Below are 14,149 nucleotides of genomic sequence, written 5' to 3'. Positions count from 1 at the left end.
CTTACGTGGGCCGGCGGAGGGGCTCTCTCTGCCGGTGGGAGACGGAACACGGCCATGAATATTCACAGAGGCGCTCGGCCCTTTGCCGCAGAAGGCCCATCAGTTATGGTGAGGCTGACGTCCCCGCCTCGTCAAGGTGACTCCCGAGATAATGTCAGAGGATGATTCTTCCAAGCTAGGGAGGGGAAGGCGGCTCAGAGGACAGGGGGGCGGATGGAGGGAGAGGGTGTGGCGCGCTGACCCCGTCTCTTCCTTTAATGGGACGGATGTGGGAAGTTGATCTCCCAGCTGGGATGCAAATGTCTGGCCACCCGCTAGCGAGTCCGTAAAGACACACACTGGTTTTGCTGCGAAGCGCAGTCGGTCAGCGTGGTGCCATCCAGATGTGGTTGGACACCCCCCCCCCGTTCCGTCGCTCTTGCTGGGAGTTGGGAATCCTAACAGCACCTGGAAGGTCATAGAATGGTAGAGTTGGGAGGTGTGATGGACTCGGAGCCAGAGGAGTCTCAGTCCGCACCGGACCCTTTGCCTCACGCGGCGTCTGAACCAAGTCTGGGGCCTGATCCTGAAGAGTCCCAGTCTGCACAGGTTCCCTTGCAACAAGCACCAGCTGGGCTGAGTCAGGGGCCTGATCCTGCCCTGGCTCCAGATGCGGGGATGACCTCCTTGCCTCCAGCTGGGCCGTCACTTACAGCTGCTCCACTACCAGTTGGGTCAGGGGAGGCTGAGGCGGCCTCTGGGTCTAGTCACCCACCGAAGTCTCCTGAGCCGCAGAGACTGAGGTCTGAGAGAAGGAGAGACCTGGGTACTCGCAGGAGGAGTGCTCGCCTTCAGGCAAGACAGGGAGGTGGGTTGCCGGGGGATCAGGACTGGCCGTTACCCCGACAGAGATAAAAGGCTGTCAGACCTTGCCCCAGGTTGCGGGAACAACATTGCTGTATGCCAAATCCTGCCTGAGATCCGGTGCCTGACCTTGCCTGGTTTCCTGCATTGGCCCTGCCGGACTGACTCCTCGCGGAACCCTTGGAATCGGGACCGGACCTGGACTGCGTTACCCGGGTTACCCCTGGGCCCAGCACAGGAGGGACGGCAGGGGTCATCCAGTCCAACCCCCTCGCAGCCCAAGAATCCCTGACATCCAGCCTCTGCTGAAAAACGTCCAGCGAAGGAGAGTCCACTGCCTTCCGAGAGAGTCCATTCCACAGCCTATAGACGCCCGTCCTCAGCTAGCTCAGGGGTGCCTTAACCCTTGGTCCTCCAGATCTTGCCGGACTCCCATCAGCATAGGAACACAGGAGGAGCCTTCATGGATCAGGCCAATGGCCTATCTGGTCCACCTCCAGTTTTCACCGTGGCCAACCAGTCGCCCCAAATGAAAGCGTGCAAACTGTCTCCCTTCCTGTGGTTTCCAGCAACCAATTTTCAGAAGCCTCCGATTGTAGAGAAAGGGCACAGCCATTGTGGCTAGCAGCATCCCCGGCCATTGGCAACAATATCTGGAAGAAGCCGTGCTAGCTATCCCTGCAGTGTTCTCCTCCCATTGTGTGGCCTACTGCCTCTTCCCCATCCCCTGTAGATACTCACCACAGCCGTTTAGCATTTATTTATTGAATTTCTTCCCCATCTTTTTTTCCTCTTCTTTTTAAAAAATTAATATTTATTACTTTTCCAACGATTTAAACACTACAAAAACAATACAATACAATACAAAAACACTACATAACATTGGCACATTAAACACATTAAACTAACAAAACAAAACAAAAACAGTTTAAAATAAATCAAACAATTTCAATATCTTATCTTTCATTCACTTATTTCCACGACCTCCTCACACCTCCCTTTTTGTATTCCACTTCTGTTAATTGTTTCAGCAATTCCTTTCCATCTTCTTCTGTTTTCTATCATATAATTATCTTAACACATTCTAACCTTATTTTTCCTTTAATACTCTATTAATCTATTTATACTTAATTCCTTATAACATTTCTACTAAAGCCATATAATTTCATTCCAACGTTTTTCTAACATTCATTAATTTTACAGTATTTCTGTAAATAGTCTTTAAACTTTTTCCAGTCTTCTTCCACCAACTCTTCTCCCTGGTCTCGGATTCTGCCAGTCATTTCCGCCAATTCCATATAGTCCATCAACTTCATCTGCCATTCTTCCCGGGTGGCTAAATCTTGTGTCTTCCAATACTACGCGATCTTTTTTTCTCCAAGGAGCATATGCAGGGCTCTCCCCCTTCTCTGTAGTGCCCCCAACAACCCTGCAATTTAGGTCAGGCTGAGAAGCAGTGATAATAAAAATAATAATTTATTATTTATACGCCACCCATCTGGCTGGGCTTCCCCAGCCACTCTGGGCGGCCTCCAACAAAACATTAAAGGCGCTGTGGGTTAAACCACAGAGCCTAAGACTTGCCGATCAGAAGGTTGGTGGTTTGAATCCCTGCGATGGGGTGAGCTTCTGTTGTTCGGTCCCTGCTCCTGCCCACCTAGCAGTTCGAAAGCACGTCAAAGTGCAAGTAGATAAATAGGTACCACTCCAGTGGGAAGGTAAACGGCGTTCCGTGCGCTGCTCTGGTTCTCCATGCTTAGTCCTGCTGGCCACATGACCCGGAAGCTGTACGCCGGCTCCCTCGGCCAATAAAGTGAGATGAGCGCTGCAACCCCAGAGTCGGTCACGACTAGACCTAATGGTCAGGGGTCCCTTTACCTTTACCTTTTTAATGCATCAAACATTCAGATGTCTTCTAAAAGTCTGGTAGTTGTTCTCTTTGACATCTGGTGGAAGGGAGTTCCACAGGGCAGGTGCCACTACCAAGAAGGCCCTCTGCCTTCTTCCCTGTAACTTGGCTTCTCGCAGGGAGGGAACTGCCAGAAGGCCCTCGGAGCTGGACCTCAGTGTCCGGGTAGAACAGTGGGGGTGGATACGCTCCTTCAGATAGGGCCAAAGGATTGCACCCAGTGAACTTCATGGCCAAGTGCAGATTTGAACCCTCGTCACTCAGAGTCCTGGTCTGGCATTGCTACACTGCCACACCGGCTCCTCCAGAGGTTGACCAGTGGAACCAGAGGGGTGGCTACCAGTTCTTGGTCACCATTGCCCTCTCCCCTTTCTTAAATTCTGAGTGGCTTTGTTCGAACAGGAAAGCAGGATATAAATAATGAAACAAAATGCCATCTGGGACCCTAGTGAGAGTCACACAAGAGTGACTGGGGCTACCCAGCCAAATGGGGCATAAGTAATAAAATTATTATTATTATTATTATTATTATTATTATTATTATTTTATTATTATTATTTCTCTTAGAAGTCTTGGGGAGCTGTGAGCAGAGGGGAAGAGCAATCTGTATTATTGAAGCAGAGATTCACCTCCCCCTTTTTTTTCTTGGTGTCTGCCTCCCTACAATTTGGCTGCTATTTTTACTCATTTTACAGCCCTGACAACGTAAATTTCCCCCCTCTTCCTGTTTGGCACCACCAGGTGGCAGCCGAATCACACCTCCGGGTGATTTACGAGGGCGTTCCCCTGTCTTGTCCGCCCTCATCCTGCCCTCGACTCCTCGAACCGCTAAGCGAATTCTGTCTCTCGCCACCCATTTCCCCAAACTACCTTGTTTTCGTAACTAACGTCCTCGCGGCGCAGGTATCCTGCAGGTATCCTAAAGGCCCTGCCCTCCCTGCCCATCTCTGGGCTGTCCCTTGAGCCCCGCTATCAAAGCACATCCCTCAAAGAACAAGCGTCACAAATAGCCGAGGGTTCATGGGGTATCCTGGCACCAGCTAGATGAACCAAAGAGGAAACGAGAGGGGTTTTTTTAACTCCGGATCCACACTGGGCGAGAGTGAACTGAGCAGGAAACCAGCATGCAGCTTCATTCTACAATTCCCAGAGTAGTTCTGGGAGTTGTAGATCCGTGAGGTGAACTGGGGTCTCTGACTAGGGTGCAAAAGCAGCTCCCGGAATTTTTTTGGGGGTAGCCATGGCAGTGGTATTGCTGTTTAAAGTGAATGTTGCCTTACTCCCTACTTAGGATGGCATACTTCCTTTTACAAAGGTATGCCTTCTAACCCATGGGTAGGCAAACCAAGGCCCGGGGGCTGGATCCGGCCCAATCACCTTCTAAATCCGGCCTGTGGACGGTCCGGGAATCAGCGTGTTTTTACATGAGTAGAATGTGTTCTTTTATTTAAAATGCATCTCTGGGTTATTTGTGGGGCATAGGAATTTGTTTATTTCCCCCCCCCTTCAAAATATAGTCCAGCCCCCCACAAGGTCTGTGGGACAGTGGACTGGCCCCCTGCTGAAAAAGTTTGCTGTTCTAACCGTTCATGGGTACCTTTAATCCCCAAGCAAATAATTGTCATGGCAAATGAAGTCAACATCACCCTTGTTTTGGAAGTCCAGCTTTATTCTCTCCCCTTCGGACCCGGAGGAGAAGAGGTTAAATTAAAACGCAAAAGAGTAAGAGAGTTGGGTTGTCCGCTCCACACTCCTGCTCTGAGGAGACCCACTGATATTGGTGGATGTTGGTTTCAGAGGTTCTCCTCTTGAATAGAAGCGAGTCGCAAACAACCCATTTCCAGGGGAAGGTCTGTTCATTTGTGATGGGAAGTCCAAAGGCGAAGAGTTTGCGTTCTCCGAGAGGGGTCCGAGTGCGAGGTGTCGCTTAGACGGCCTCGTTGAGTTTCTCCATCATCTGCTGTTTGATCTTCTTGGGGAGTTCTGGGTTGGTGAAGTAGTCTGGGAGGAGAAGGCGAAGGAAGACGAGGAGGTTAGCCAAAGGGAGAAGGAAGCTAGGGCCGCTAAAAGATTTATTGCATCTCCCAAGGTGCACCGAGGACCTTCAAGGCATCCTCAAGAATTCAAGGGCATATCCCAGCCAAGCAAAAGCGCTCCGGTCGTGTGCGGCTGTGGAAGGGAAGCGTTGCCTGGGGAGACTCTCGGGGGCCAGACGGAGAGGTCTGGAGGGCCACATCTGGCTCCTGACTTTCCCCACCCTTGGCCCTAGAGGGCACATCCCAGGCAGAGAAAAACACGCAAGGAATCTGTGGGGCAGGGCTGGTGGAGGACGTGGCCTGGCGAGAGCTCCCCGAGGGCCAGGGAGAGTCGTTTGGGGGCCGCATGGAGCCCCCAGGCACACCTGGTGCTGATCTGCCTGCCTCATCCATTCATGCTCCTCCATAAAAGCTCCAGGGCGCAGAGTAGAAATGGACAGAAAGGCCTCGGCTTCCTGTTCTCTTCCCACCCACCGCGGCCATGATTGAATGACCCCCATCTGTACGGGGTGTTCTCTTTGTCACAGACCCGACAGCAAAGAGTATTACATGCACTGGCCATTCCTGAGCTCCACTCCCAGTGCCAGAGCATCAGCTGTGATGGCCTGGGATTCGGACTCGGATGCTGGACCTGAGGAATCCCAGCCTGCACAGGATTCCCTGCCTCCAGAAGCAGCTGAGCCGAGGCTGGGGCTTTAGCTTGAAGGGTCCTCACCTGTGCTGGGTCCTCAGGTGGAGGCGTCAGCTGAGTCTGCTCTGGCTCCTGAGGTGATGGAGGACCCATTGACTGCAGGTGCTCCACTCTCAGCCCCGTCAGAGGAAGAGGAGGTTGCCTCTGGGTCCGGTAACCCTCCAGCCTCTCCTGAGCTGCAGAGGCTCAGGGCAGAGAGGTGGAGGGAACTGAGTTCCCGCAGGAGGAGTGCTCGCCTCCAGGCCAGGAGAGGCGAGTCACCTGTGGACTGGGGCTGCCCTATGCCTCGGGGGAGATAAAAGCCAGCCAGCCCAGTCCAGGTTGTGGGAGCAATGTTGTTGGTAGCCAGTTCCTGCCTGCACCCTGTCCTGCTGGATCTCCTGACCTCACCCAACTCCCTGCCTTGGACCCAGCTTCAGCTTTGACAGACGGCTTCAATACTGCAGCCTCGACCTTGGACTGGACTCGGACCACGCCTCACGGAAACCCAGGGGACCAGCCCATCAGCCCTTGTTGGAAGGGCTGTCTATATTCCTTCTGCAAGCCATTTCTTACTTCTGTTTATATTCCTTCTGCAAGCCATTTCTCTCTCCTGATCTTTGATTTCTGCTGGTTTGTTAGTTGGGCGCCCCTTGTGCTTTGAGAACCCCCTTCCTCTTTCAAAAACCTTGATTTTTCAGGTGGGTCCTGCGTCGTCGTGAGGGAAAGGCACTCCAGGGGAAGCCGTGGCCCCCAACCTGTTCTTGGGACTACAGTTCCCATCATTCCTGTGGTTGGGGCTGGTGGGAACTGGAATCCAGCAGCCTTCAGAAGGCCATAGGTTGAGTTCCCTGAAGGGAGAACAGTACTAATCACTCTTGGCTAAATTCTGACCGGACGTTCTCGAAAGGGAAAAATGGGGACGCTGATTTACAAGGGACGGGAATCGGGAAGGTGGGACCCTTCTTGGTACACGGCAGTAGCTCAAGTGCACATCGTCTCCGCGCAGAAACTGGTGCGCTGTTCATTCAGGTGCGCTTGGTTCTTGTCAGGTGTGTGTGCAGGAGCCAGGTCCTGTGACCAGGACTGGGGCCTTCCTAAGTTTGTTCTGGAGAGGCAAGGTGCGGCCGTACAGGTGAGGCCGCTTGGTAACTCACAGCACCTGGTGGCAAGAGCTGGGAAGGGATATAAGGTCAGCATTTCCCTTTGGCTCTTTGCCACAGCAACACATTCCCTGCCTTGTTGTGTTTGGTTCCTTGACTCCTTGCTCCTCGGACCCTTGACTCGTCACTCCTTGTTCTCAATCCTTGGACCCCTGACTTCGTGACCCCTTGCTTCCTGACCCTCGGACCCCTGACTTCGTGACTCCTTGCTTCCTGACCCTCGGACTCTTGACTCCCGGCTCTCTGACCCTCGGACTCTTGGCTTCTGGACTCCCATTCCTGCTCCCACCCCGCCATCTTGCCCCCGGTCCCGATGTCCCCAGCTGGGACTTCGATCGCCCGTGAACTGGACCGTGACAGTTCTCTCCCCTGCACAGTTGAAATGTCTGTGGGCATTCCGTGACACCCAGTGCCATCTCGCAGAAGCTGGTCATGCCAGCTGTGGAGGTAATGGCCAGGGACGGACTCCACAATCTTTTGCACAGGTGTTGCACGCATGAGGCCAGGGATGGGCAGAGAACAGCTACGGGGGCCCAAGGATGAGGGGATGCTGGGAGTCCCAACAGCCTCCAGAGGGCTGCAGGTACCCCATCGCCAGACGCTCCTGTGCTACCTGCTCTTAATAGCAGAGGAAGCATTTGCAGAATCGGCCATCAGCCCTTCCGTTTGAACATCCTGAGTGCAACCAGATTCCTGCAGGATACCTGCGTGAAAATACTCCCCTCCAGTTCCTTTCAACAACTGGTATGTGAAAAAGTAAAATCTCTCAATATATAAGGCCAGTAAATGAAACTCTTACCAGCAGCAAACTCCCGAATATTATTTGGTCTTTGCAGCAGAACTTCCCTGGAAACATGGAGCAGGAAGGAGGGGGGAGAGAGGTGGACAGGAAAATAAAAGACTTTTAAAAGGGAGTTTTTTAAGCAGTTGATTGTGTCCCCCCCCCCTTCTCCTCACTGTTGATTTTGTAAGTCCTTGTCAAAGGTACGCAAGACAAATTGGTAAATCACTCTTTCCTTATTGGGAATCGATAAGCCAATTAGCAACCGGGGAGAAACGTTTAATTTACATCTGCATTCACCTTTGGGGAGGTGCGTGTGTGATGGAGTTTTATATTAAAAACAAGGAACAAGAACGTACAACCGTCACAGGGCCGAGGAAATATTTATAACAATTAAGAAGACCTCTTCGTAATTACAACGGTTCCTTCATTGGGAATCGATAAAGCAATTAGCAAGGCAGCTAGGAAAGCGAGGTGGGTGGGGGGAAATTGCCAAACTTTTTTTTCCGTGAGGGTGAACTGCAGCCTCGCAAGAAATACCCTGGGCACCTTGTAAATTAAAATAACTTTTTCACTGAAATGGTGGGTCACCAGCTGATTCTTCCAAGGCCGATCCCCCCCCCCCCCGTGGCCGCCAATCATAGAAGTTGAAAAATTTACCTGAGAAATCCCGACAGCAACATTTCCACTTCCTTGTGCGCACGAAGGTATTTCTCATTAGCGATCCTGGTGTTTATCTGGGGGGAGGAAAGGGTCGTGAAGAAGCTAAGATCTGAGCATCTAAGCACATTTGTCCTGACTTGGAGGCGAGGTTTTCCCCCAGTTCCAAATCTTATTGCAGGCTATGGCGAAAAACCTGGGAGCTGTGGGAGGAGAATGTTCACAACCCATTTCTTAACAGCTTGGTGGCAGGGACTGCCAGCAATAGAATGTGAACAAGCAGCGCTCGGTCTTTGAGGGAAGTGGAAGGTCATTTTGGCTGGGGAGGAAAAATACTAAACAAGGTCTAGCAATGGGAAAATTTTTATTAATAATAATAATAATAATAATAATAATAATAATAATAATAATAATAATAATTTATTATTTGTACCCCGCCCATCTGGCTGGGTTTCCCCAGTCACTCTGGGCGGCTTCCAACAAAGATTAAAAATACATTAAGATGTCTTCTGAATGTCAGGTAGTTGTTTCTCTCTTTGACATCTGGTGGGAGGGCGTTCCACAGGGTGCCACCACCGAGAAGGCCCTCTCCCTGTTCCCTGTAACTTCGCTTCTCACAGTGAGGGAACCGCCAGAAGGCCCTCGGAGCTGGACCTCAATGTCCGGGTAGAACAGTAGGGGTGGAGACGCTCCTTCAGGTATACTGGGCCGTGGCCGTTTAGGGCTTTAAAAGTCAACACCAACACTTCAAATTGTGCTCGGAAATGTACCAGGAGCCAATGTAGGTCTTTCAAGACCGGTGTTACGTGGTCTTGGCGGCCGCTTCCAGTCACCAGTCTGGCTGCCGCATTCTGGATTAGTTGTAGTTTCCAAGTCACCTTCAAAGGTAGCCCCACGTAGAGCGCATGGCAGTAGTCCAAGTGGGAGATAACCAGAGTATGCACCACTCTGGCAAGACAGTCCAGGAGCAGGGAGGGTCTCATCCTGCGTACCAGATGCAGCTGATAAACAGCCGCCCTGGACACAGAATGGACCTGCGCCTCCATGGACAGCTGTGAGTCCAGAATGACTCCCAGGCTGCGCACCTGGTCCTTCAGGGGCACAGGTACCCCATTCAGGACCAGGGAGTCCTCCACACCTGCCTGACCCTTGTCCCCCAAGAACAGTACTTCTGTCTTGTCAGGATTAAACCTCAAAGGCACATTGTGGGGAGGAAAGTAGTTGCTAAACTATTCCCATACTGGATATGGCCAAAGGCTCATCTTGCCCATATTATCTTGCTCCTGGCAATACCATGTTTCCTTCCCCCCCCCACCACAACCCTGTGTTGTAGGTTCAGCTGAGAGAGAGAGTGGTGACTGGCCCAAGATCACCCAGTGAGAGCTTCATGGCTGAGGTGGGGATTTGAACTCATGTCTCCCAGGTCTTAAGGTCCATATTCTACCCACTATACCAGGGGTCTGCAACCCGCGGCTCCGGAGCCGCATGTGGCTCTTTTACACCTTTGTCGTGGCTCCGGGGCGGATACTAGCGAGGGGAGGAGGTGCATTGTGCGCCTCGACACTCCCCACTGTGGCGGGCGCTGTACTGGCTGTGACGTCGCATGGGGGCGGTGCGTGCATTAGTCACGCACCGTCCCGACGTCACCTTCCCGCCCGCTGTCAGATCGCGGCTCCGGAGATATATTTGTTTTAAATGTCGCAATGGTTTTGCGGCTCCCAGTTTTTTTTCCTTCGGAAACGGGTCCAAGTGGCTCTTTTTGTCTTAAAGGTTGCAGACCCCTGCACTATACCACACTGTGATGCACATAAAAGTTTCAGGCAGCCTGAAAGGATTTGAGGAAGAGGGGGGACATCGTGGTTACACCAGACAGTTGGAAGGGGACGTTGCTAAAACAAAAAGTTAAAGGATGTGCATTGGCTCGCTTTTTTGAGTTACCTAGACATAGTTTTCAGTTTGTGTATGCTGCTCCTTTGACCATCACTGCAATGGAGGCCTACCCATGGTCTCTTGGACTGGCGTCACTGAGATCCAACTGACAACCCAGGCTATATCCTTTTGTAAAGTTGCCCTTTTTTTAAAAAAAATGACAAGAATCATCGTTTCTTGCTGATTCGGGGCCTAGTCAGCTGTTAACTCTTCAGCCTGGCAGAAGCCGTCCCTTGAACCAGATGGCTAACCAAATCTCTCCTGTACGGTCTTTCCAAAGTTTGCAAAAGGCATAATGCAGATGGCAAAAAACAGTAGCTGTTCCCCACCCCAAAAACCCCCTCCAAAGAATGAGATAAGAATCCAATGTCTTTGTTCATTCCAGGTCTCTCCATGGTTTTAAGTTTGGTAATGAGTTGCATTGGATTCTTATCTCATTATACATGACTAAGCCATTTTTCACCTCTTCACCCCTTGCCTTTTCCTGTAAGACCTTTTGCAGTCGTTAAGAGTCGTCAGCAGGCTCATCTCAGCTATCTGCCTATCTCCCATTCCCACCACCCTTCTGAGTAATACCCCTCCCCACCTTCTCACTATATAGAAGGATCTGGCTACTTCTGTTTCAGTGTATCTGAAGAAGTGTGCATGCACACGAAAGCTCATACCAAGAACTAACTTAGTTGGTCTTTAAGGTGCTACTGGAAGGAATTTTTTTATTATGAGCCATTTTAGTAAGATATTCCTTAAAGGGGAAAATATGGAAAGGGGATAGACTGCCCAGAAAATCAAGACCACAGGGATCCTCCCCGCCCCCTCTGATAATAATATAGACACCTTTAGCTTGCAGAGAGGCCCATTAAAATGTACAACAAAGATCCATGTGGCACCTTTAAAGACTAGCAGATTTATTGTGGCATAAACGTTCGCGGACTGGATGCGCCTGATGTGCTGGGCTCCAGTCCATGAAACCGTCTGCCACAATAAATCTGTTTTGTCTTGATGGTGCCACGGCGCTCCTCTTTCCCCCCGTGTTGGCTGTATCGAGACGTTACACCAGGCTACCCTCTCCGGGACGTGTCACAGTTAAAATACGGCCTCGGTTAGCTTTTATGGTGGTTGTGGTTGTTTTGTTTTATTTTATTAAATTTATATCCCACCCTTCCTCCCAGAGGAGCCCAGGGCAGCAACTGCACAAACGAGAAAGCAATTAAAATATCTCAAAACAATCCCGATGCTGTTGCAAACCGGGGAGGGCGTCTACTTAAAAGGATGGCAATGATTTATTAATTTACGAATCTGCTTTTACATTCATGTCTCGAGGCGATTTGCCGTCGTATCGTTAAAAAAGAGAGAGAGAGAGAGAGTTTTGAATATGGTAAGCAAAGAAAAGCCAAAGCTGAGATCTTTTTATCCAGTTTGGAAATAAAATAAAAATGTATTCAATTGTTTCCGGAAAGTACAGGTAACAGCTGCCTGTCATATCTCAGCAGCAGCCATATAGCAGCACAGCCCAACCTGTAAAGATCACCACTAATTGCAGGCAAGTGTTTTGAGTGCAAAATAAGCATCCTGGAGCATGTGTAGAGTGCTGATGAGCACATGCAGCCACCCCCCCCCACCCCCCAAGAGCTGTATCCTCTGTGAGCAGGCCTAGTCTTCTTTAAAAGCCATCCAAGTTTGCAGCCATCGCTAACGCCAGCCCCAGAGGCTCGCCCAAAATGGACAAATACCCGAAGCTTTTGCACTGGAAAAATAAAGTCAATCCCACTCCAAATTGCGCCATCACATAAAAAAAGACAAAAGATGATAGATAGATAGATAGATAGATAGATAGATAGATAGATAGATAGATAGATAGATAGAGATACAGTGGTACCTCAGGTTACATACGCTTCAGGTTACAGACTCTGCTAACCCAGAAACAGTGCTTCATGTTAAGAACTTTGCTTCAGGATAAGAACAGAAATCGTGCTCCGGCGGCATGGCAGCAGCAGGAGGCCCCATTAGCTAAAGTGGTGCTTCAGGTTAAGAACAGTTTCAGGTTAAGAACGGACCTCCAGAACGAATTAAGTACTTAACCCGAGGTACCACTGTATTAGACATTAGACAGACAGACAGATAGATAAGACAGATAAGGCAGAGAGATGATAGATTAGATGAGAGAGAGAGAGAGAGAGAGAGAGAGAGAGAGATAGACAGACAGATAGATAGATAGATATTAGACAGAGAGAGAACAACAAAAAGAAGCCAACGCGAAGCAGGCAGTTATTTAAAACTTTGTTCTGAAAGAAACAGGTTTAATCATAGTAATCATAATCATAACCACAATGTGATTATGCCAAGCAACCTCTCCGGGGGGCTGTGACTTTTGCACACCCCAAAACAAAACTGCCCATTTGCCCGTGCTCCCCATCTTTGCGCCTTTCATCCCCTTTATCGCTATTTCTTGCCCAACCTCTCCAAACCCGCTTTGCCCCTCCCGAACCACGAGAGAAGCCCCTTTGCAGGGCGCGTGAACCAGACTCCCAGCATGCCTTGGGAAAGCGGAGCCACAGCGCAGAGCTTTGCGGGTCTTTTCTAAGGGACCCCCCCCCACACACACACACCCCTCGCCTCTCCTTGACCCACCTTGAAGTGGGAGAGCTTGAGCTGCTGCTCTGGGTTGAGGGCCCCCCAGTCCTGGCCTTGCAGGCCGGAGTCCAAGTCCACCATGTCACGGAGCGCCATGCTTAGGCAGGCAGGCAGGCAGGCAGCTGGCGTTGCCATGGGGACAGAGACACACAGAGACGCAGGCCAGGATCCCCGCCAGATTCCTCAGGAAGCAGGCACTCTCTCTATCTCTCTCTCCCTCTCCCTCCTCCTCCTCCTCCTTCTCCTTCCTTTCTTCCTTCCATCTCTCTCTCTCTCCCCCCTTCTTCTCCTTCCTTCCTTCCATCTCTCTCTCTCCCCCCTCCTCCTCCTCCTTCCTTTCTTCCTTCCATCTCTCTCTCTCTCTCCCCTTCTCCTTCTCCTTTCTTTTTTCCTTCCATCTCTCTCTCTCTCCCCCCTTCTTCTCCTTTCTTCCTTCCTTCCATCTCTCTCTCTCCCCCCTTCTCCTCCTCCTTTCTTCCTTCCTTCCATCTCTCTCTATCTCTCTCTCTCCCCTTCTCCTCCTCCTTGCTTCCTTCCTTCCATCTCTCTCTATCTCTCTCTCCCTCCTCCTCCTTCCTTTCTTCCTTCCATCTCTCTCTCCCCTTCTCCTTCTCCTTTCTTCCTTCCTTCCATCTCTCTCTCTCCCCTTCTCCTTCCTTCCTTCCTTCCTTCCTTCCTTCCTTCCATCTCTCTCTCCCCCCCCCCTTCTCCTCCTCCTTCCTTCCTTCCTTCCATCTCTATCTCTCTCTCCCTCCTCCTCCTTCTCCTCCTTTCTTCCTTCCTTCCATCTCTCTCTCCCCCCCTTCTCCTCCTCCTTTCTTCCTTCCTTCCATCTCTCTCTCCCTCCCCTTCTCCTTCTCCTTTCTTCCTTCCTTCCATCTCTCTCTCTCCCCCCTTCTCCTTCTCCTTCCTTCCTTCCTTCCATCTCTCTCTCCCTCCCCTTCTCCTTTCTTCCTTCCTTCCATCTCTCTCTCTCTCTCTCCCCTTCTCCTTCTCCTTTCTTCCTTCCTTCAGGGTATGCGCTGTTTATACCTCAGGCAGTAAATGCAGTTTCAATAATATACCCTCTCTATATGGGAGAATCCACAAAAGAGAACCTAGAGAGAGAGAGAGAGAAATCCTAGACCCCAGATTTCCTGAGCTTCTTAACCACCAATTGATTGCAGACAGGGGAAATTATTCTTTATTTAGTAATATTTACCATATTTTTCGCTCCATAAGACACACTTTTTTCTTCCTAAAAAGTAAGAGGAAGTGTCTGTGCGTCTTATGGAGCGAATACGTGGTCCCTGGAGCCGAATTGCCCAGGGGCAAAAGCAAATCATGCTCTCTTTTTTCAAAAGAGGGAAGTGGGTATTGAAACAAAGCCGCTGATTGGCAAGCGATTGGGAGCAAGATAAGGGACGCTAGCAAAAAAGGAGGCTGTCTGGCAGGGGGGAGGTAAAGACAGCAAACTTGCAAAGGGCGGAAACAGGAAGACGAAAGCAACGAGGAGAGAAATTAGAAGAAAAGGAGGAGCAAAAAACT

General features: G+C 50.5%; 1 protein-coding gene and 1 long non-coding RNA gene across 2 annotated transcripts; both read right to left on the bottom strand.

The window, feature by feature from the left end:
* Positions 1–4,400: 4,400 nt before the first annotated feature.
* On the bottom strand, positions 4,401–12,776 carry RIIAD1 (regulatory subunit of type II PKA R-subunit domain containing 1). Its single transcript, XM_081173931.1, has 4 exons — positions 12,620–12,776; positions 8,063–8,139; positions 7,421–7,467; positions 4,401–4,753 (listed from the first exon to the last, which is right to left on the bottom strand). The coding sequence occupies exons 1-4, from the start codon at positions 12,755–12,757 to the stop codon at positions 4,680–4,682; spliced, it is 336 nt and encodes a 111-aa protein (XP_081030057.1). The 5' UTR covers positions 12,758–12,776; the 3' UTR covers positions 4,401–4,679.
* LOC308575391 lies at positions 9,371–10,112 on the bottom strand. The gene is made up of 2 exons (XR_014002842.1): positions 9,842–10,112; positions 9,371–9,502 (listed from the first exon to the last, which is right to left on the bottom strand). It is a non-coding gene; the product is annotated as an uncharacterized lncRNA (long non-coding RNA).
* Positions 12,777–14,149: the final 1,373 nt, after the last annotated feature.

This window comes from Podarcis bocagei, assembly GCF_964188305.1.
Source record: "Podarcis bocagei genome assembly, chromosome: 16".
Lineage (NCBI taxonomy): Eukaryota > Metazoa > Chordata > Lepidosauria > Squamata > Lacertidae > Podarcis > Podarcis bocagei.
The sequence above is the reverse complement of the archived record's forward strand: the minus strand, read 5'-3'. Positions and strand labels throughout refer to the sequence as shown.